General features: G+C 48.1%; 1 protein-coding gene across 3 annotated transcripts in view; it reads right to left on the reverse strand.

The window, feature by feature from the left end:
- UBR4 (ubiquitin protein ligase E3 component n-recognin 4) overlaps window positions 1-21,059 on the reverse strand; it is a 211,275-nt gene that overhangs the window by 189,392 nt on the left and 824 nt on the right. For all 3 annotated transcript variants that reach the window (XM_038746469.1, XM_038746470.1, XM_038746468.1), the window contains exons 2-5: window positions 2,985-3,082; window positions 760-863; window positions 415-544; window positions 159-298 (exon numbers count right to left, since the gene is read on the reverse strand). In XM_038746469.1, the coding sequence (XP_038602397.1) occupies window positions 159-298; window positions 415-544; window positions 760-863; window positions 2,985-3,082 (472 nt within the window). The remainder of the gene's footprint in view (window positions 1-158; window positions 299-414; window positions 545-759; window positions 864-2,984; window positions 3,083-21,059) is intronic.

The raw sequence follows: 21,059 nt of genomic DNA on the forward strand, positions 1-21,059 counted from the left end.
ACGGTGCTTTGCAAGTAGTAAGCGCTTAAATACCAAAACTATTATTGTTATTAATTAATGGGGTGATTTGGAGAGGGGGTCCCCACAGCACGACCTCTGACGCCCCTTGCCATCGCGGGCGATGGAGCGCAAACGTCGGTTAGGCCGAAGCCACTCACCTTCACCTGAGGCACGAGGGGCGGTGCCGTGGCCGCTCGAGGGTTGAAGACGGACGTCAGCTGGTTGAGAAAGTTCATCTGCACCTCCTTCTGCCGTAGCTCGGGGCTCACCGGGACGGCCAGCTCCTTCTGATCCTCCACTGCGGGAAGCACAACGGAATGGAGGGGAGGAAGGCCCGACTCGCTCGCCGGGCAGGCGGCGACTCAACGGCCACGGCGCGTACGGGGGGGCCAAACGGCCGGGGCGGGGACCTACCGTCCGACAGGGTTTTCACCGTCTGGGGTAGCTTGGCGGACTTCATCATCGCCGTGAAGGTGATGATTTCGGTTCTGTCCAGCCGGCTGCAGCCGGTACACAGGCCCTTGATCAGGAGGATCAGGTGTTTCTGGAGAGAAGCGAAGAAGAGAAAAGAAACCGGAACGTTCGGACGCACCTCGTCGGGACCAATTCCGGCCGGTCGGGAATGCTCCTCCGCCCCCCGTCTCCGGGGCCACAGCTGACGGGAAAAGAGCCGGGGAATGGGCGGCCCCGCACGCCGCAGCCCCTCTCCCAGTTCAGCCCTCCGGGCCCTGGGCGCGAAAACACGTCTGGCGGGCTCACCTGGGATACGGCGCAGGCCTCATCCGGGTTCTCCAGGCGCAGGAGGGAGAACTCAATCAGGACCTTGCAGGCGGCCGCCACCGACTGGAGCTGATTCCGGGGAACTGGAACGGGAGAGAGACGCTTTACTCGCCCCGACTATCCCACAGCCCCTTTCTGTAACCTCGCAGAAGCGGACCTCTCCACGGGACCTTCACCCGAGGCCTCTGCTCATTTCGGCCTGGCACCCAGAGAAGCGGGTCGCAGCTTCTTCGTTGCAAGAACTAGCCTCTGCTGTGGCTATTTTCCCCTGAACCTGCTCCGCGTGACGAGGGGAGGGTTCAGGAGACATATTGTTTCCAGGCCCTCTTTTCCTTCAGGTGCTTCCCCACTCTTATCCAACAGCCTTTCCCGGCTCAGAAGTGCAGGTTTTCATCAGGGGGAAGAAATAAATCACTCCCAAAGGAAAACAGTTTTGCAAGTCCCAAAGCCCTTTCAAAACCTACGCCAAAGGTTTTCGACCAGGGATTTGGCTCCCGCTGCGCAAATCTCAGAGGTCTGACCCATTTGCTAGCAGCAATTACTGCTCCTGTCCCTCTAGACGGTAAGCTCGCTGTGGGCAGGGAACGTGCCTGTTCATCGTTACATTATACTCTCCCCAGGCTTAGTACAGTGTTCTGCGCACAGAAAACGCTCAATAAATATCACTGACTGGGCTGCATCTTGCTGAGCCCCTTGCCGGGGAGTCCAGCAAGAAGCAAGGTAGAAACCGATGGCGAAGGGGGAAAATCGGCTCCTGTAGTTAGCTATCACCACTGTTTTTCTGGAGTTCGGGCCTCTGGTAGGAGCGAAGCGAGAGCAAATGTGCAACCCAGGAAGCATCGAGTCTGGGAAGCCAGCAGGGGCAGGAATTTTGCTGGGATGACAACCTTGGAATGTTGATCGACCTCAGCGGGATCTCAGCAGCTTGCTCTCTTCATGGCTTGCTAATCCCGCAAATAAATTCATTTAATAATAATAATAATAATAATAATAATAATAATAATAATAATAATGGCATTTATTAATGCCATTTATGTGTTGCCAATTTGTACTTCCCAAGCCCTTAGTACAGTGCTCTGCACATAGTAAGCGCTCAATAAATACAATTGATTGATTGATTGATTGATTAAGCGCTTACTATGTGCAAAGCACTGTTCTAAGCGCTGGGGAGGTTACAAAGGTGATCAAGTTGTCCCACGGGGGGTTCACAGTCTTAATCCCCATTTTACAGATGAGGTAACTGAGGCACAGAGACGTTAAGTGACTTGCCCAAAGTCACACAGCTGACAAGTGGCGGAGCCGGAATTTCAACCCATGACCTCCGACTCCAAAGCCCGGGCTCTTTCCACTGAGCCACGCTGCTTCATTTGCATTTACTGAGCGCTTACTGTGTGCAGAGCGCTGTAAAACATCTGGACTCGACAGTTTTAGCACCTTCTGGGAGGCCAACGGACAGCAAAGACTAAAACCAGGATTACCGGACCCTTCTCCTAAATTTGAGAGTAAAAAGGTGCCACAAATCAAGGCATCTGTCGTCTGTTAGGTTGAAATGTCAAATGCTGAGGGCCAGGAGAGGAAGTAGCCACTCCCTCCAGCCCACCCCCAAGAATGCAGTGGGAAAAAATTCCTTTGGGAATCAGAGAGTAAAACCACATCACGGTCTCTAGAGTCGAGCCCTGAGAGCAGAACTCCCAACAGTCATGGGCCAGGGGAAAGACGGTTGCCGGGAACTTAATACTTTGGCAGCCTCCAGCAGAACACACGTGTGAGGGAGCGAGAACTTAGTGGCCAGGCTGCCGGAAAGCCGATGCTCATACGCAAAAGGTATTTTCTGCTTGCTCACTCTCCCGGCCTGGGTTACGCCTACAGACTTCTAGGATCTTCCATCTCACAGATGGAAACTCCTCCACTCCCCTGTCAACTCCTCCAGGGCAAGGATCGCGTCTACCAACTCGACTGAATTGTACTCCGAGCGTTTAGGGCTCTGCATCAGGTAAGCACTCAAAAGATTCCACTGCTACCTCTCATCCCCCGAGACAATGTCTTCAGCGCTTAGAACAGTGCTTTGCACATAGTAAGCGCTCAACAAATACCAACATTATCATTATTTTTATTATTGAGAGCGCCAAAGCAAGCAACGACTTCATTAATTCCGCGCTCCGACACAAATCAGCGGCAGGAAGCACCAGCAGCTAGCTACTTACTGAGGCTGCAGACCGTTGTGATGTAGTGGGTGGAAAGCGCGACGAAGGATGAGTAGAAGGGCTCGTACTGCTTGTCGTGGTGCAGGATTTCTGACTCGCTGCAAAGAAAACACAGACCCGATTTGCAATCTGGTGACTGGGTATTCATTCATTCATTCAATCGTATTTACGGAGCGCTTACTGTGCGCAGAGCGCTGTACTGAGCGCTTGGGAAGTACAAGTAGACAACACGTAGAGACTGTTCCTACCCAACAGCGGGCTCACAGTCTAGAAGGGGGAGACAGACAACAAAACAAAACATGTGGACAGGTGTCAAGTCGTCAGAACAAATAGAATTGAAGCTAAATGCACATCATTAACAAAATAAATAGAATAGTAAATGTGTACAAGTAAAATAAACAGAGTAATAAATCTGTACAAACATATATACAGGTGCTGTGGGGAGGGGAAGGAGGTAGGGCGGGGGGGATGGGGAGGAGGAGAGGAAAAAGGGGGCTCAGTCTGGGAAGGCCTCTTGGAGGAGGTGAGCTCTCAGCAGGGCTTTGAAGGGCAGGAGAGAGCTAGCTCGGTGGATGTGCGGAGGGAGGGCATTCCAGGCCAGGGGAAGGACGTGGGCCGGGGGTCGATGGTGGGACAGGCGAGAACGAGGTACGGTGAGGAGGTGAGTGGCGGCAGAGGAGCGGAGGGTGCAGGCTGGGCTGGAGAAAGAGAGAAGGGAGGTGAGGGAGGAGGAGGCGAGGGGATGGACAGACTTGAAGCCGAGAGTGAGGAGTTTTTGACTGATGCATAGTTTGACAGGCAGCCACTGGAGATTTTTGAGGAGGGGAGTAACATGCCCAGAGCATTTCTGCACAAAGATGATCCGGGCAGCAGCATGAAGTATAGATTGAAGTGGGGAGAGACACGAGGATGGAAGATCAGAGGAGGCTGATGCAGTAATCTAGTCGGGATAGAATGAGAGATTGAACCAGCAAGGTAGCAGTTTGGATGGAGAGGAAAGGGCGGATTTGGCGATGTTGCGGAGGTGGGACCAGCAGGTTTTGGTGACGGATTGGATGTGAGGGGTGAACGAGAGAGTGGAGTCGAGGAGGACACCAAAGTTGCGGGCTTGTGAGATGGGAAGGATGGTAGTGCCGTCAACGGTGACGGGAAAGTCAGGGAGGGGGCAGGGTTTGGGAGGGAAGATAAGGAGTTCAGTCTTGGACATATTGAGTTTTAGTTGGGGCAGACAGCCAGATGGAGATGTCCTGAAGGCAGGAGGAGACATGAGCCTGAAGGGAGGGAGAGAGAGCAGGGGCAGAGATGTAGATCTGGGTGTCATCGGCGTAGAGATGATAGTTGAAGCGATGGGAGTGAATGAGTTCACCAAGGGAGTGAGTGTAGATACAGAACAGAAGGGGACCGAGAACTGACCCTTGAGGAACCCCTCCAGTAAGGGGATGGGAGGGGGAGAAGGAGCCCGCAAAAGAGACTGAGAATGAACGGCCGGGGAGATAAGAGGAGAACCGGGAGAGGACGGAGTCCGCGAAGCCAAGGTTGGATAGCATGTTGAGGAGAAGGGGGTATAATAACCGAGTCCCCACGATGAGAACTCACCCCTGGGAACTGCAACTTAAGAGCCATGGGATCTTCCGCTTACCCTCCCCAGATAATTTAAAGGCATACCCCTTTGGCCCCGGGGATCCCTTCCATTAATTTCTAACCTCCTAACTTGGGAGTTTCCATTTCAGACCTAGAGGTGGATATCAGTCCCACCCTGGGCTGTGGACATTAACGTGCTCTTTCCACTAAGCTGACTATACCTCAGAGTCCGGGACATCGTACAGAGCTGAAAGGACCAAATCGTCAGTGACTAATAATCCTATTCGTTAAGCGCTGACAATATACCAGGCACCAGACTAAGCGCTGGGGTTCATAGATAACAGATCGGAGGGCACCTGGGGTTCACAAATCGAAGAGCTAGGAAGAGCAGGGATCTGATCCCCATTTTAGAGATGATGGACTGTTAGAGATTAAGTAACTTGCTCAAGGTCACCCAAGGTATCAGTGGCCCGGCCGGGACCAGAACCCAGGTACCCCGGGCTCTTTCCGTCGGGCCAAGTGCCTCCCTGACTCGATTCACCTAGTGTTTATTCACTCAGAGCGCTCTGCCCCCTGCAACTGACGGCCTCCTTGGGGACTGAACAGTCAAGTCGTTCGGCTCAAGTCAAACAAGCGGCTGCGCCTGGGACTTCTGCGCCCCTGGGGCTGACCCTTGAGGAGCTGGAAATCCTGCTGCTCTTGCCGTCTTCGTCGTCTTCCTGGACTTTTGAGTTTTGGCTTCATCTTTCCCTCTGGGTCCGTCACCAAACCCTCACCCCCCAATTACTAGATTGGGAGCTCCTCAGGGGGAAGGGGCCATGTGCGTAGCTCATCCATGCACTTCCTTCCCAGCGCTTATTACACACAGTAAATGCTTCATCAATATTACCACCACCACTGAACTACTACTACTATACGCCAGAAGGCTTCCTGCCCTATCAGTTGAAAACGATAAATGAGAACAATCCTGGGCTTGCCTCTTCTTCATAAAGGGAGATAAAGGAAATGCCCGGGGAAAATAATCACCCCGCATGGATGGCGCTGGGAACCGCAGAGATCACCTGGAGCCCAGAACATAACAATAATAGTAATAACGATGGCATTTGTTAGGCGCTTACTATGTGCTAGGTACTCTATTAATCACTGGGATCGATACACGCAAATCAGACTGGACACAGCCCCTGTTCCACATGGGGCTCACGCACGGTCTTAATCCCCATTTGACAGAAGAGGTAACTGAGGCACAGAGAACTAAAGAGCCGGGAGCCGGGATTAGAACCCAGGTCCTTCTGATTCCTGGGCCCTTGCTCTATCCGCTGGGCCATGCTGCTTCTCTAACATGAGACCAAGGAACACGAGGGCTTCCGTATTTTCAGATTCTACAATGGAAACCCCACTCAGGGTCGCACCTGGAGAGTTTCCAGTACTCAACGAGTCTCGGATACAGGAGGGAGAGTGTGAGCCCACTGTTGGGTAGGGACTGCCTCTATATGTTGCCAATTTGTACTTCCCAAGCGCTTAGTACAGTGCTCTGCACACAGTAAGCACTCAATAAATACGATTGACGATGATGATGAGGGAGAGTCAAGCAGAGGCCTACCCATTCCAATCCATGCTTGGCCAATGGCTAGCGAGTGGAAGGCGATCGGCTACAAGTCAAAACTCCCGTGCTGGGCAGCAGCGGGATGGGAGAGAGTCGAGGGCGGAGACTCGAGTTTACTGCGCGGAAGGAGGCAATGGTAAACCGCTTCCGTATTTTTCCAAGAAACCTCTATGGATCCACTACCAGAACGACTGCAGACGGAGGCGGGGCGTTCTGGGAGAGATGCATCCATGGTGTCGGCTGTGCGTCGGAGCCGACTCGACGGCATAAGACAAGGCAACGGAAAGGCTTTCAAAGACAGCAGCCTAGTCTTGTGGACAGAGAACGGGCCTGGGAGTGAGAAGGATCTGGGGTCTAATCCCGGCTCTGCGGCTGTCTGCCGTGTGGCCTTGGGCAAGTCGCTTAACTTCTCTGCGCCTCATTTCCCTCATCTGTAAAATAGGGATTCATTCATTCATTCATTCGTATTTGTTGAGTGCTTACTGTGTGCAGAGCACTGTACTAAGAGCTGGGAAAGTAAAATTCAGCGATAAAGACAGACAATCCCTTTCCACACCGGGCTTACAGTCTAGAAGGGGGGAGACAGACAACAAAATAAACAGGCATCAATATAAATGGAATTATAGATATATACACATCAAAACAAGTAAACAGGCATCAACAGAAATACTTAGAACTGTAGATATATACATATACACATAGGTGCCGTGGGGCGGGAAAGCGGGGGAAGAGCAAAGGGAGCCAGTTGAGATGACAAGGAGTCCCATGCGGGACAGGGACTCTCTCCAATCTGATTAGTTTATATCTATCCCTGGGCTTACAACAGTGCCTTAACACTTAGCAAATACCACAATTATTATTATTATTATTCAAATGTGATCCTTTTTTCTCCACAGACGTTTCACCTCGGCCTGTGGGAATAAACAGGGAGCTGGAACACCGGAATCTTTAACTACAGGGAGGGTAGGGTGTGCGGTAACAAACTTTCGGCCCATCGGCAGAGCCGCTCTCCGTGTTCACTTTTCCTTAGCCCTTCCTCTGTCATCCCTTAGCTGCTCCTTGGATACCTTTCCTTCCTTTTTCACTATGTTTTCACGGTCGGTGGCAGTGTTGGCAACGGAGTCCTGGAAATTTCTGAGCCCCACTTGGTACAGTGCACTGATCTAGGAACTTGGAAAGTAGGGAATAACACAGTGACCCGTTCCCTGCCCAGAGAACTCCCGTTCTAACTTAGGCTTTTCCTTTTCTTTGCCGGTCCTGGGTTTAAGAGGATTTCCATCGGGAGGCGGCTAACCAAGCTAGCAAAACCGAAAGAAGCGAGCTCTTGACCCAGGGGCAGGTTTCTCCTGACTCACTCACATTCACCCTGTCAAAGAACCTCCCAAATGCCGATCGAGGGCAGAGTGAAAAAATAAGCCATCCGGACGGGGCCAAAACCAGGATGCTCAAACCGACGTGGTCTCATCGAGGTTTACCGAGTGCAAAAATGTGGTAGCCGGACAGAGCTAGACTACGGTCCTTTCCCGGCAGGACTGAACTGGCAACTGGATAGCTGAAATACGAGCCTGGGAAAGGATAGGAATGCACCGGAGGAGAGATGAGCGTCAGTTTGGACTACAGGTCAGGAGAGAGCTGGGGCTTCAAGTGACGGGTTATCGTTTTCAGGGATCCTCGGGTGGCTCGGGTTGGGCCACTGGGAAGCTGTCCCGGAAAGATGATCTGAAGAAAGGAAGGTAGGCGATGGAACTGAGGGCTGAAGGTTGCTCCAGGTGCCAAAGGTATTGTGGGGGAATGCAAATAAAAAGCATGAATGGGAGGAAAAGGGACAAACGGGTGCCCTGACCTAAAGGGATGGGAATGAGTAGAGGAGTTGAAAAAGAGAGGCCCATCCAGAGTGACGGAGCCCTAAAGAGGAATAGGAATCTTCTGAAGCAAAGCGTGTTCCCATTTTGATTAAACCCCCCCCCACCACGCCTTCAAGAAATCTCGCAACAAGATTGAGCACCACCTAAATCCCCACCAACTAAAAAACTAAAAGGCCAGGTTCTTTCCCCGGGAAGGTATTTATGCCTGAATCACACTTGGATTACGAGTCCTTGTTTCCCACTAAGCCAACGTTAACAATCAAATGATTTTTTTTTTAATGGCATTTATTAAGTGCTATGTGCAAAGCACTGTTTCAAGCGCTGGGGATGTTACAAGGTAATCAGGTTGTCCCACGGGGGGCTCACGGTCCTAATCCCCATTTTACAGATGAGGTAACTGAGGCACAGAGAAGTGAAGTGACTTGCCCAAAGTCACACAGCTGACAATTGCTGGAGCTGGGATTTGAACCCATGACCTCTGACTCCGAAGCCCGTGCTCTTTCCACTGAGCCACGCTGCTTCTAGGGCTGCAAGGTACCTCGTGTCGGCTATTCCAGGGGAAGACTCCTCCAAAATATAAATTATGTGGAACTCAAATTTTTTGGCTTTCCTTTAACATGTGACGTAAGCCAACAGTCTAAATCTAAGAGAACACTCCTCCAGAGCCACGGTCCAGGAGTTAAGAGAAAGCTGGAAGAAAAGTGCAACAGTGATCCCAGAGAAGCTTATTCCTTTCGTGACCTAATTAACTCCCACCCTGGCTACTGTCATTCTACCTAGTCCGGTGATTCTTCGATCGGCCACCCAGTAGCCTTGGTTCGGCCGCCAACAAGATCATCGAGCAAAAATCCTATTCTGTTGAAAAACAAATCCAGCTTTTGTAATTGTATTAACTCTATTCAATTTAAAATCATGATTAGCCTTTATTGACAAGGTGGGCACAGTTCAACAGCCTTATGAGGCATTACTGGCCTAGGCAGCAATTTTATTAATAGTAGTACTGACATTTTTGCCAAAGAAGCCAGCTGACCGTTTGGGAAGTGCCACTGAGCAAGCAAAGTCAAAAACAAAAATTGTTATCTTGACATCCAATCAGCAGCATTAAAGATGTTCCCCCTGAAAAGAGCTTTGTTAGCAATGGGTAGGGAAGAGTACTCAATGTTCAAGGAATTCAATCTGTTTTTTAAAAACATCAGCCCTTGTTTCTGAATAGCACCTATCCACATCATCTTACTCCCTACAGTCTTGTGACATGGGATGAGGGATTTCAATTCTATTACATAAATGATGAAGAAATGCAGCACACAAGTTAAATGACTTGCCCAAGGTCACGCTCAGATCTCCAATTCTAATAGATCACATCTCCTCCCAACAGGGCAAAATTCCGGGGTCCAAAACCGGCCCGACACGGTTTCTCTTTTGGCCAGGCCTGACGTGACTTCTGGCCAGGATGGGGGGGGGGGGGGTCATGCACATGTGTCCGCGTTCCTAGGACAGGCCGAATCTGACTTGGGCGGGGCTCTAAACGGTGGATAAATCGAGTTCTCTGACCGTTAAATGCCTCAGGACCCCCAGCGAATAATCTCCAAGGGTCCCGATCTCAAAATAATTATTTCCTCTCCAATACTCCCCTTTGGTTCTGCTATGGCTCTGCTCACTGGACAGACCCTCCCTGTTTGGCCTTATCTACCCAAGGGAACAGGCACTGAACAGATACCGTCGCTGTACAAAATAATCTGATGGGGCACCTTCGCCGCCCCCCGAAAGGCCTCACTAAGGTTTGGGAGAGCAGGGATCTCATCCCCATTCTACCCATGAGAAAACAGGGTCGGAGAGGAGCAGTGACTTGCCCAGGTCACCCTCCAGTCCAGTGACAGAGCTGGGCCAGAACCTAATCCTCATTTTACAGAAGAGGTAACTGAGGCACAGAAGAGTCTTGCCCAAGGTCACACAGCAGACACACGGTGGAGTCAGGATTAGAACCCGGGTCTGTCTGATTTCCTGACCCTGTGTCCCCTGTACCTTGTGGGGTCCACGGTGCTGCCTCTCTATTTTAGGAGACGAATTTGCAAGAACTGAGACGGAATTGCTGGGTCCCCTCCTAAGCCTTGCAGGTCCTCTTGGCTTTAGGATCTGTAAAATGGTGAATGAGCCTGGGAACCCCACGTGGGACAGGGACTGTTCCAATCCAAGTGGCTTGGATCCACCCCAGTGTTTAGTACAGTGCCCAGCACACAGTAAGCGCTTAAATACCATAATTACTATTATTATTATAACATTGGCAATGACATTAACAACAACAACTCTAAGTGCGGTACCTGTTAAGCACTTACTATGTGCCAGGAGCTGCACTAAGAGCTGGGACAGATACAAGATATTTGGGCTCTGTCCCACATAGGGCTCACAGTCTTAATCCTCATTTTACAGAAGAGGTAACCGAGGCACAGAAGAGTCTTGCCCAAGGTCACACAGCAGACACACGGTGGAGTCAGGATTAGAACCCAGGTCTGTCTGATTTCCAGGCCTGTACTCTAGCCACTAGGCCACACTGCTTCCCAGCGCTTAGAACAGTGCTTTGCACATAGTAAGCGCTTAATAAATGCCATCATCTTTTTTTCTTTCTCCGGATGAGAAAAGACTTCTCCAGAGGGGTCGGGAGAGCACCAGAAGGGCGGAAAGGGCCCGGAAGAAATACAGGAAGGCTGCGTTGACCTGACTTGGGCGGGCATCCAAAATAATGGTAATCATTAATAATTATGGTATTTGTGAAGTTCTTACTATGTGCACGGGGGGGGGGGGGAATATTCTATTTACTATTCTATTTATTTTGTTAATGATGTGCCTCTAGCTTTATTTCTCTTTATTCTGATGACTTGACACCTGTCCACATGTTTTGTTTTGTTGTCTGTCCCCCCCCTTCTAGACTGTGAGCCCGCTGTTGGGTAGGGACCGTCCCTAAATGTTGCCAACTTGTACTTCCCAAGCGCTTAGTTCAGTGCTCTGCACAAAGTAAGCGCTCAATAAATATGATTGAATGAATGAATGGCTCAAGGGAAAGTTGGCAAATTTGAAGTGCGCACATTAAAAGCTAATTGATTACTTCTATTAATAACGATTACACGCAAGGGGGTTTCTCCCAACAGAGGAAAGAAAGGAATTCTCCTTTTGATGTTACCTAAAAATAAAAGATCTCTCCCCTCTCCGCCGCAATTACGGAAATGAATGTCACCCAAGGCACATGCTAGGTCAGATTGCCGTGTGTTCCTTTCCTGGCTTAGCTAACCCGCGCGGATTAGCTGGCACCATCTAACCGGCCTTTGGGCTTTAACGGTATTTTGGGGGTGACGGGTCCCTATTTACATTCCCTTCCCTTCAGCAGGGATCTAGGTACAAAGTGAGACTGGACAGAGTCCTCGATCAACTGTGACTGAACCTAGTGATCGTTCACCTAACCTCTCTGGGGAAATCAGAAAAGTCAGAGCCACCTGGTTGCGAACAGCCAGGCCAAGAAATAAAAAATAAAAGGGCACTACGATGACAATTCTAGGAAAGCTCCCACTGCATGTGTGACTTCCTTCCCCTTCCTTCCTCTCCCCCTCGTCCCCCTCTCCATCCCCCCCATTTTACCTCCTTCCCTTCCCCACGGCACCTGTATATATGTATATATGTTTGTACATATTTATTACTCTATTTTACTAGCACATATCTATTCTATTTATTTTATTTTGTTAGTATGTTTGGTTTTGTTCTCTGTCTCCCCCTTTTAGACTGTGAGCCCACTGTTGGGTAGGGACTGTCTCTATATGTTGCCAATTTGTACTTCCCAAGCGCTTAGTACAGTGCTCTGCACATAGTAAGCGCTCAGTAAATACGATTGATGATGATGATGATGACTTTGGACAAGTCACTTGGCTTCTCTGTGCCTCAGTTACCTCATCTGTGGAGTGGATATTAAGACTATGAGCCCCCCGTGGGACAACCTGATCACCTTGTAACCTCCTAAGCGCTTATAACAGTGCTGGGCACATAGTAACCGCTTAATACATGCCACTCTTATTCTTATTATTATAAATATCATTGATTAATTGATTGATTTGGGGCAACTACTGCTCTGAAAAAAGGAAAGTCCCCATGCTTAGATACCTAGCATATGCATGAGAAGCAGCGTGGCTCAGTGGCAAGAGCCCGGGCTTTGGAGTCAGAGGTCATGGGTTCAAAGCCCGGCGCTGCCAATTGTCAGCTGTGTGACTTCGGGCAAGTCACTTCCCTTCTCTGTGCCTCAGTTACCCCATCTGTAAAATGGGGATGAAGACCGTGAGCCCCCCGTGGGACAACCTGATCACCTTGTAACCTCCCCAGAGCTTTGACCAGTGCTTTGCACATAGGAAGCGCGTAATAAATGCCATCATTATTAATATCATTATGCATATCCAGAAAACTGGGTTACCAAATTTTTGGTTGTGATAAACATTTAGAGGGGTGTGCTATTTATATTCAAGTCACTATGTATATATGTTTTTACATATTTATTACTCTATTTATTTTACCTGTACATATTTATTCTATTTATTTTATTTTGTTGCCTGTCTCCCCCTTCTCGACTGTGAGCCCGCTGTTGGGTAGGGACCGTCTCGATACGTTGCCAACTTGGACTTCCCAAGTGCTCAGTACGGTGCTCTGCACACAGGAAGCGCTCAATAAATACGATTGAATGAATGAATGTGTCTTCATTCCTAAGAGACTAAGTCTTGGGGGGCGGGAAGCGGGGACTGGGAGGAGGGCAGGCGGTGTGGGAGATGGAAGCTGTTTGGGAGGGCGCAGCTGGCACCCCCCGCCCCGGGAAGGGAGGCAGAGAAAAGTCAGCCAGCAGAAGGGCATCGGGACACAGGAACAAGAGCAGGAACTACAAAGACGCAGAAGAAGGGAGTGACCCTTAAACTACTCTTGGGAGTCCAAGTCCACCTTCTTTACCGCCACCTTTGCAGGAAAGGGAGCAATCTCTCACTTTGACATCTCTGAAGGGCCTGATGCCAGCTCTGAGGAAAATGTATAGACAGACACTCAGGAACAAGAGCGGGAACTACAAAGACGCAGAAGAAGGGAGTGACCCTTAAACCACTCTTGGGAGTCCAAGTCCACCTTCTTTACCGCCACCTTTGCAGGAAAGGGAGCAATCTCTCACTTTGACATCTCTGGCGGGCCTGATGCAACAAGCTCTCAGGAAAATGTATAGACAGACAGGAATAAGAGCAGGAATTACAAAGACGCAGAAGAAGGGAGTGACCCTTAAACCACTCTTGGGAGTCCAAGTCCACCTTCTTTACCGCCACCTTTGCAAGAAAGGGAGCAATCTCTCACTTTGACATCTCTGGAGGGCCTGATGCAAGCTCTGAGGAAAATGCATAGACAGGAACAAGAGCAGGAACTACAAAGACGCAGAAGAAGGGAGTGACCCTTAAACCACTCTTGGGAGCCCAAGTCCACCTTCTTTACCGCCACCTTTGCAAGAAAGGGAGCAATCTCTCACTTCGACAACTCTGGAGGACCTGATGCCAGCTCTGAGGAAAATGTATAGACAGACACTCAGGAACAAGAGCAGGAACTACAAAGACGCAGAAGAAGGGAGTGACCCTTAAACCACTCTTGGGAGTCCAAGTCCACCTTCTTTACCGCCACCTTTGCAGGAAAGGGAGCAATCTCTCACTTCGACATCTCTGGCGGGCCTGATGCAACAAGCTCTCAGGGAAATGTATAGACAGACAGACACTCAAGTCTCAGTCCTTCGAAATTCAGAAGGCTGTTAATCATTACAGCAGCGTGGCTCAGTGGAAAGAGCCCGGGCTTTGGAGTCAGAGGTCATGGGTTCGAATCCCGGCTCCGCCACTTGTCTGCTGTGTGACCTTGGGTAAGTCACTTCACTTCTCTGAGCCTCAGTTCCCTCATCTGTAAAATGGGGATGAAGACTGTGAACCCCGCGTGGGACAACCTGATCACCTTGTCACCTCCCCAGCGCTTAGAACAGTGCTCTGCACGTAGTAAGCGCTTAACAAATGCCATCATTATTATTATTATTATTATTACAGGCCCCTTCTGTTTGTTTTGACTTTGGGTGCAGCCCTTGTTTTAGTATCTTTACTGTTTCGCGGTGGTCACCAGTTCTCACTTCGACATCTCTGGCGGGCCTGATGCAAGCTCTGAGGAAAATGTACAGACAGCCACTCAAGTCTCAGTCCTTCGAAATTCAGAAGCCTGTTAATCATTACAGGCCCCTTCTGTTTGTTTCGACTTTCATCATCAATCGTATTTATTGAGCGCTTACTGTGTGCAGAGCACTGTACTAAGCGCTTGGGAAGTACAAGTTGGCAACATATAGAGACAGTCCCTACCCAACAGTGGGCTCACAGTCTACTTTGCGTGCAGCCCTTGTTTTATTATCTTTACTGTTTCGTGGCGGTCACCAGTTCCCTCTCCCCAGTTTTACACTAAGACCCCGAGCCCCTTGAGGGCCAGGGACAGTGTAATTCTCCCCCGTGTATTTTTTTCTCAGCTCTTGGCACGGAGCTCGGCACATAGTAGCACTGAATAAATACAACTACTACTACTACTACTACTACTACTACTACTCCCTGAGTTTAGGTCGGCTCTCATTCATTCATTCATTCAATCGTACTTATTGAGCGCTTACTGCGTGCACAGCACTGTACTAAGCGCTTGGGAAGTCCAAGTTGGCAACATATAGGGACGGTCCCTACCCAGCAGCGGGCTTGCAGTCTGGAAGGGGGAGGCAGAGAACAAAACTAAACATATTAACAAAGTAAAATAAATAGAACAAATAAGTACAAATGTACAAAGTAAAATAAATAGAATATGTACAAATAAAATAAATAAAATAAAATAAAATAAAATAAATAAAATAAAATATAAAATAAAATAAAATAATAAAATAAAATAAAATAAAATAAAATAAAATAAAATAAAATAAAATACATAAAATAGAGTAATAATCCACACCCTACCAGTCGGTGAGGAGAGAGTGAACGCTCTCCTGTTAAAATGAGACTTCTCTCCAACACGCTCCTGAGAGCAACTAGGCAGAAGGGGCTGTCTGTACCTCACAACCTTGCAATTGGTCTGTACAAAGAGGATTGGGTTCAATGCTAGGGTCTGTCGGCTGAGGCGACGGAGGTGTCTGTATATATGTATATATGTTTGTACATATTTATTACTCTATTTATTTATTTATTTTACTTGTACATAGCTATTCTATTTATTTTATTTTGTTAGTATGTTTGGTTTTGTTCTCTGTCTCCCACCTTTTAGACTGTGAGCCCACTGCTGGGTAGGGACTGTCTCTATATGCTGCCAATTTTGTACTTCCCAAGCGCTTAGTACGGTGCTCTGCACATAGGAAGCGCTCAATAAATACGATTGATGATGATGATGACCTGAGAACTACCCAGAGCATTCTGCAAGGAAGCTGAAGAAAAGTTGTTCTAACACGTGGGGGGAAGAAAAGTTGGTTTAACATGACAGGGAGAATGGACCTCAGTGAACTGCCGGGTCACATCGGTGGAGCACATTAGCAGCCCAACGTGGTGGTCCTTTGGGCCGTAAAAGGGCCCCGCGCAAAAACAACACAAAAGTCTGAAAAGCAAAATGGGAAGGCCTAGGGCATGGGAGGGATTTACTTCAGACCACTCTATTTTCAACATAATCATAAAACCAAGGATCTGCCCCGGTTACCGCGACCGCCAAACCAAAGCGGCAGATTATTAGGACGAAAAACTCCAAATCTGCTGTGCCTCAGTTCATTCATTCATTCAATCAATCAATCAATCGTATTTATTGAGCGCTTACTATGTGCAGAGCACTGTACTAACCACTTGGGAAGCACAAATTGGCAACATATAGAGACAGTCCCTACCCAACAGTGGGCTCACAGTCTAAAAGGGGGAGACAGAGAACAAAACCAAACATACTAACAAAATAAAATAAATAGAATAGATATGTACAAATAAAATAAATAAATAGAGTAATAAATCTGTACAAACATATATCCATATATACAGGTGCTGTGGGGAAGGGAAGGAGGTAAGAAGGGGGGGGTGGAGAGGGGGACGAGGGGGAGAGGAAGGAAGGGGGAAGGATTGATTCATTCAATCGTATTTCCTGAGCGCTTACTGTGTGCAGAGCACTGTACTAAGCGCTTGGAAAGTACACGTTGGCAACATATAGAGACGGTCCCTACCCAACAGTGGGGTTCCCAACTAAGCCCGCTGCCAGTTCACCAGGCCGTAGAGGTTTCGCTCAAGCAATAGCTATTCAGTCCTTTTCGGAGAGCGTTCAGCTTTTTCCCGACCGTTACTAAACAACAACAACAACTTCCTGAGTAATTGCGGGGCGTTCCGTAAATAAAGCTTTGGAAAAATGTTGCAACAATGTTGCCCGTAAAGTCCCATTATGGAAGGGGGGGAATCTTTTCCATCGTGAAATGGCAGCGACTGTTCACGCTAAACGACCCGCTGAGGCTTTTCCTACCAGTTTTCGGGTTGGGGGGGGGTCTGACCGAAAACAATTTAATCAAAAAGACCATAGTTTATGTAACAGGAGAAAATGCGATTAACTTCATTTTAATAGCAACGTGGCTTAGTGGGAAGAGCCCGGGCTTGGGAGTCAGAGGACCCGGGTTCTAATCCTGGCTCCGCCACTTGCCTGCTGTGTGACCTTGGGCAAGTCACTTAACTTCCCTGTGCCTCAGCTCCCTCATCTGTAAAATGGGGATGAAGACTGTGAGCCCCGCGTGGGACAACCTGATGACCTTGTATCTCCCCCGGCGCTTAGAACACTGGTTGGCACATAGTAAGCGCTTAACAAATACCGTCATCATCATTATTATAATAAATACGATGGAGCTGGACAACGTAATCACCTCGTATCCCCCCCAGTGCTTAGAACAGTGCTTTGCACATAGTAAGCACTTAATACCATCATTATTGTATTAATAAATACAATGGAGTGGGACAACCTGATCACCTCGTATTCCCCCCAGCGCTTAGAACAGTGCTTCGCACACAGTAAGCGCTTAACAAATGCCATCATTATATTAATAAATACGATGTATTCCCCCAGTGCTTAGAGCAGTGCTCCGCACATAGTAAGCGCTTAACAAATGCCATCATTATATTAATAAATACAATGTATTCCCCAGTGCTTAGAACAGTGCTTCACACATAGTAAGCGCTTAACAAATGCCATCATTATATTAATAAATACAATATATTCCCCCAGCGCTTAGAACAGTGCTTCGCACATAGTAAGCGCTTAACAAATGCCATCATTATATTAATAAATACGATGTATTCCCCCAGCGCTTAGAACAGCGCTTCGCACATAGTAAGCACTTAACAGACGCCATCATTATTACATTAATAAATACGATGGACTAGGACAACCTGATGACCTTGTATCCCCCCAATGCTTAGCACAGCGCATCGCACATAGTAAGCGCTTAACAAATGCCATCATTATTATATTAAAAAATACGATGGAGTGGGACAACCTGATGACTCTGTATCCCCCCCAGTGCTTAGAACAGCGCTTTGCTCATAGTAAGCACTTAACAAACGCCATCATTATTCTTATTAATAACTACGATAGAGTGGGACAACCTGATGACCTTGTATTCCCCCCCCTCCAGTGCTTAGAACAGTGCTTTGCACATAGTAAGCGCTTAATAAATGCCATCATTACTATCATTATTATTCTCTGGGCCTCAGTGACCTCATCTGTACAATGGGGATTAAGATTGTGAGCCCCACGTGGGACAATCTGATCACCTTGTTGCTTAGAACAGTGCTTGGCACATAGTATGTGCTTCATAAATACCATCATTATTATTATTATTCTCTGTGCCTCAGTGACCTCATCTGTAAAATGGGGATTAAGATTGTGAGCCCCATGTGGGACAATCTGATCACCTTGTATACCCGTTCAGTGCTTAGAACAGTGATCGGCACATAGTAAGCGCTTAATAAATGCCATCATTATGATTATTATTCTCTGGGCCTCAGTGACCTCATCTGTAAAATGGGGATAAAGATTGTGAGCCCCACGGGGGACAACCTGATCACTTCGTATCCCCCCCAGCGCTTAGAACAGTGCTTGGCACATAGTAAGTGCTTAATAATCAATCAATCATATTTATTGAGAGCTTACTATTATTATTATTATTCTCTGGGCCTCAGTGACCTCATCTGTAAAATGGGGATGAAGATTGTGAGCCCCACATGGAACAACCTGATCACCTTGTATCCCCCTCCAGCGCTTGGAACAGTGCTTGACACACAGTCAGTGCTTAATAAATGCCATTATTATTACTATTATTCTCTGGCCCTCAGTGACCTCATCTGTAAAATGGGGATAAAGACTGTGAGCCCCACGGGGGACAATCTGATCACTTTGTATCCCCCTCCAGCGCTTAGAACAGTGCTTGGCACATAGCAAGCGCATAATAAATACCATTATTATTACTATTCTCTGGGCCTCAGTGACCTCATCTGTAAAATGGGGATAAAGACTGTGAGCCCCACAGGGGACAATCTGATCACTTTGTATCCCCCTCCAGCGCTTAGAACAGTGCTTGGCACATAGCAAGCGCATAATAAATACCATTATTATTACTATTCTCTGGGCCTCAGTGACCTCATCTGTAAAATGGGGATAAAGACTGTGAGCCCCACGGGGGACAATCTGATCACTTTGTATCCCCCTCCAGCGCTTAGAACGGTGCTTGGCACATAGCAAGCGCATAATAAATACCATTATTATTATTATTCTCTGGGCCTCAGTGACCTCATCTGTACAATGGGGATGAAGGCTGTGAGCCCCACGGGGGACCACCTGATCACCTTGTATCCCTCCCCCAGTGCTTAGAACAGCGCTTGGCACATAGTAAGCGCTTAATAAATGCCATTATTATTATTATTCTCTGGGCCTCAATTCTCTCGTCTGTAAAATGGGGACTAAGATTGTGAGCCCCACGTGGGACAACCTGATCACCTTGTATCTCTCTCCAGGGCTTGGGACAGTGCTTGGCACACAGTAAGCGCTTAATAAATGCCATTATTATTACTATTATTATTGTTATCATTATTATTATTCTCTGTGCCTCAGTGACCTCATCTGTAAAATGGGGATAAAAACCATGAGCCCCACGGGGGACCACCTGATCACCTTGTATCCCCCTCCAGCGCTTAGGACAGTGCTTGGCACATAGTAAGCGCATAATAAATACCATCATTATTATTATTATTATTATTCTCCGGGCCTCAGTTCCCTCATCTGTAAAATGGGGATTAAGACTGTGAGCCCCACGTGGGACAACCTGATCACCTTGTATCCCCCTCCAGCTCTTAGAACAGTGCTTGGCACATAGTAAGCGCTTAATAAATGCCATTGTTATTACTATTATTCTCCGGGCCTCACTTCTCTCATCAGTAAAATGGGGATTAAGACTGTGGGCCCCACGTGGGACAACCTGATCATCTTGTATTTCCCTCCAGCGCTTAGAACAGTGCTTGGCACATAGTAAGCGCTTAATAAATGCCATTATGATTATTATTCTGTGGGCCTCAGTGACCTCATCCGTAAAATGGGGATGAAGACTGTGAACCCCACGGGGGACAACCTGATCACCTTGTATCCCCCTCCAGTGCTTAGAACAGTGCTTGGCACACAGTAAGCGCTTAATAAATGCCATTATCATTATTATTATTATTCTCTGTGCCTCAGGGACCTCATCTGTAAAATGGGGATAAAGACTGTGCGCTCCACGGGGAAAAACCTGATCACCTTGTATCCCCCTCCAGCGCTTAGAACAGTGCTTGGCACATAGTAAGCGTTTAAAAAATGCCATCATTATGATTATTATTCTCCGGGCCTCAATTCTCTTATCTGTAAAATGGGGATGAAGACTGTAAGCCCCACGTGGGACAAGCTGATCACCTTGTATCCCCCTCCAGCGCTTAGAGCAGTGCTTGGCACATAGTAAGCGCTTAATAAATGCCATCATTATGATTATTATTCTCCGGGCCTCACTTCTCTCATCTGTAAAATGGGGATTAAGACTGTAAGCCCCAGTGGGACCACCTGATCACCTTGTATCCCCCTCCAGCACTTGGAACAGTGCTTGGCACATAGGAAGCGCTTAATAAATGCCATTATTATTATTATTATTCTCCGGGCCTCAATTCTCTCATCTGTAAAATGGGGATGAAGACTGTGAGCCCCACATGGGACAACCTGATCACCTTGTATCCCCCTCCAGCTCTTAGAACAGTGCTTGGCACATAGTAAGCGCTTAATAAATGCCATCATTATGATTATTATTCTCTGGGCCTCAGTGACCTCATCTGTAAAATGGGGATAAAGACTGTGAGCCCCACGGGGGACCTCCAGGGCTTAGAACAGTGCTTGGCACATAGCAAGCGCATAATAAATGCCGTTATGATTATTATTCTGTGGGTCTCAGTGACCTCATCCGTAAAATGGGGATGAAGACTGTGAACCCCACGTGGGACCACCTGATCACCCTGTATCCCCCTCCAGCGCTTGGAACAGTGCTTGGCACACAATAAGCGCTTAATAAATGCCATTATCATTATTATTATTAGTCTCTGTGCCTCAGTGACCTCATCTGTACAATGGGGATGAAGACTGTGAGCCCCACGGGGGACCACCTGATCACCTTGTATGCCCCTCCTGCGCTTAGAACAGTGCTTGGCACATAGTAAACGCTTAATAAATGCCATTATGATTATTATTCTCCGGGCCTCAGTGACCTCATCCGTAAAATGGGGATGAAGATTGTGAGCCCCATGTGGGACAACCTGATCACCTTGTATCCCCCTCCAGCGCTTGGAACAGTGCTTGGCACACAGTAAGCGCTTAATAGATGCCATTATCATTATTATTATTATTCTCTGTGCCTCAGTGACCTCATCTGTAAAACGGGGATAAAGACTGTGA

This window comes from Tachyglossus aculeatus, chromosome 5, assembly GCF_015852505.1.
Source record: "Tachyglossus aculeatus isolate mTacAcu1 chromosome 5, mTacAcu1.pri, whole genome shotgun sequence".
Lineage (NCBI taxonomy): Eukaryota > Metazoa > Chordata > Mammalia > Monotremata > Tachyglossidae > Tachyglossus > Tachyglossus aculeatus.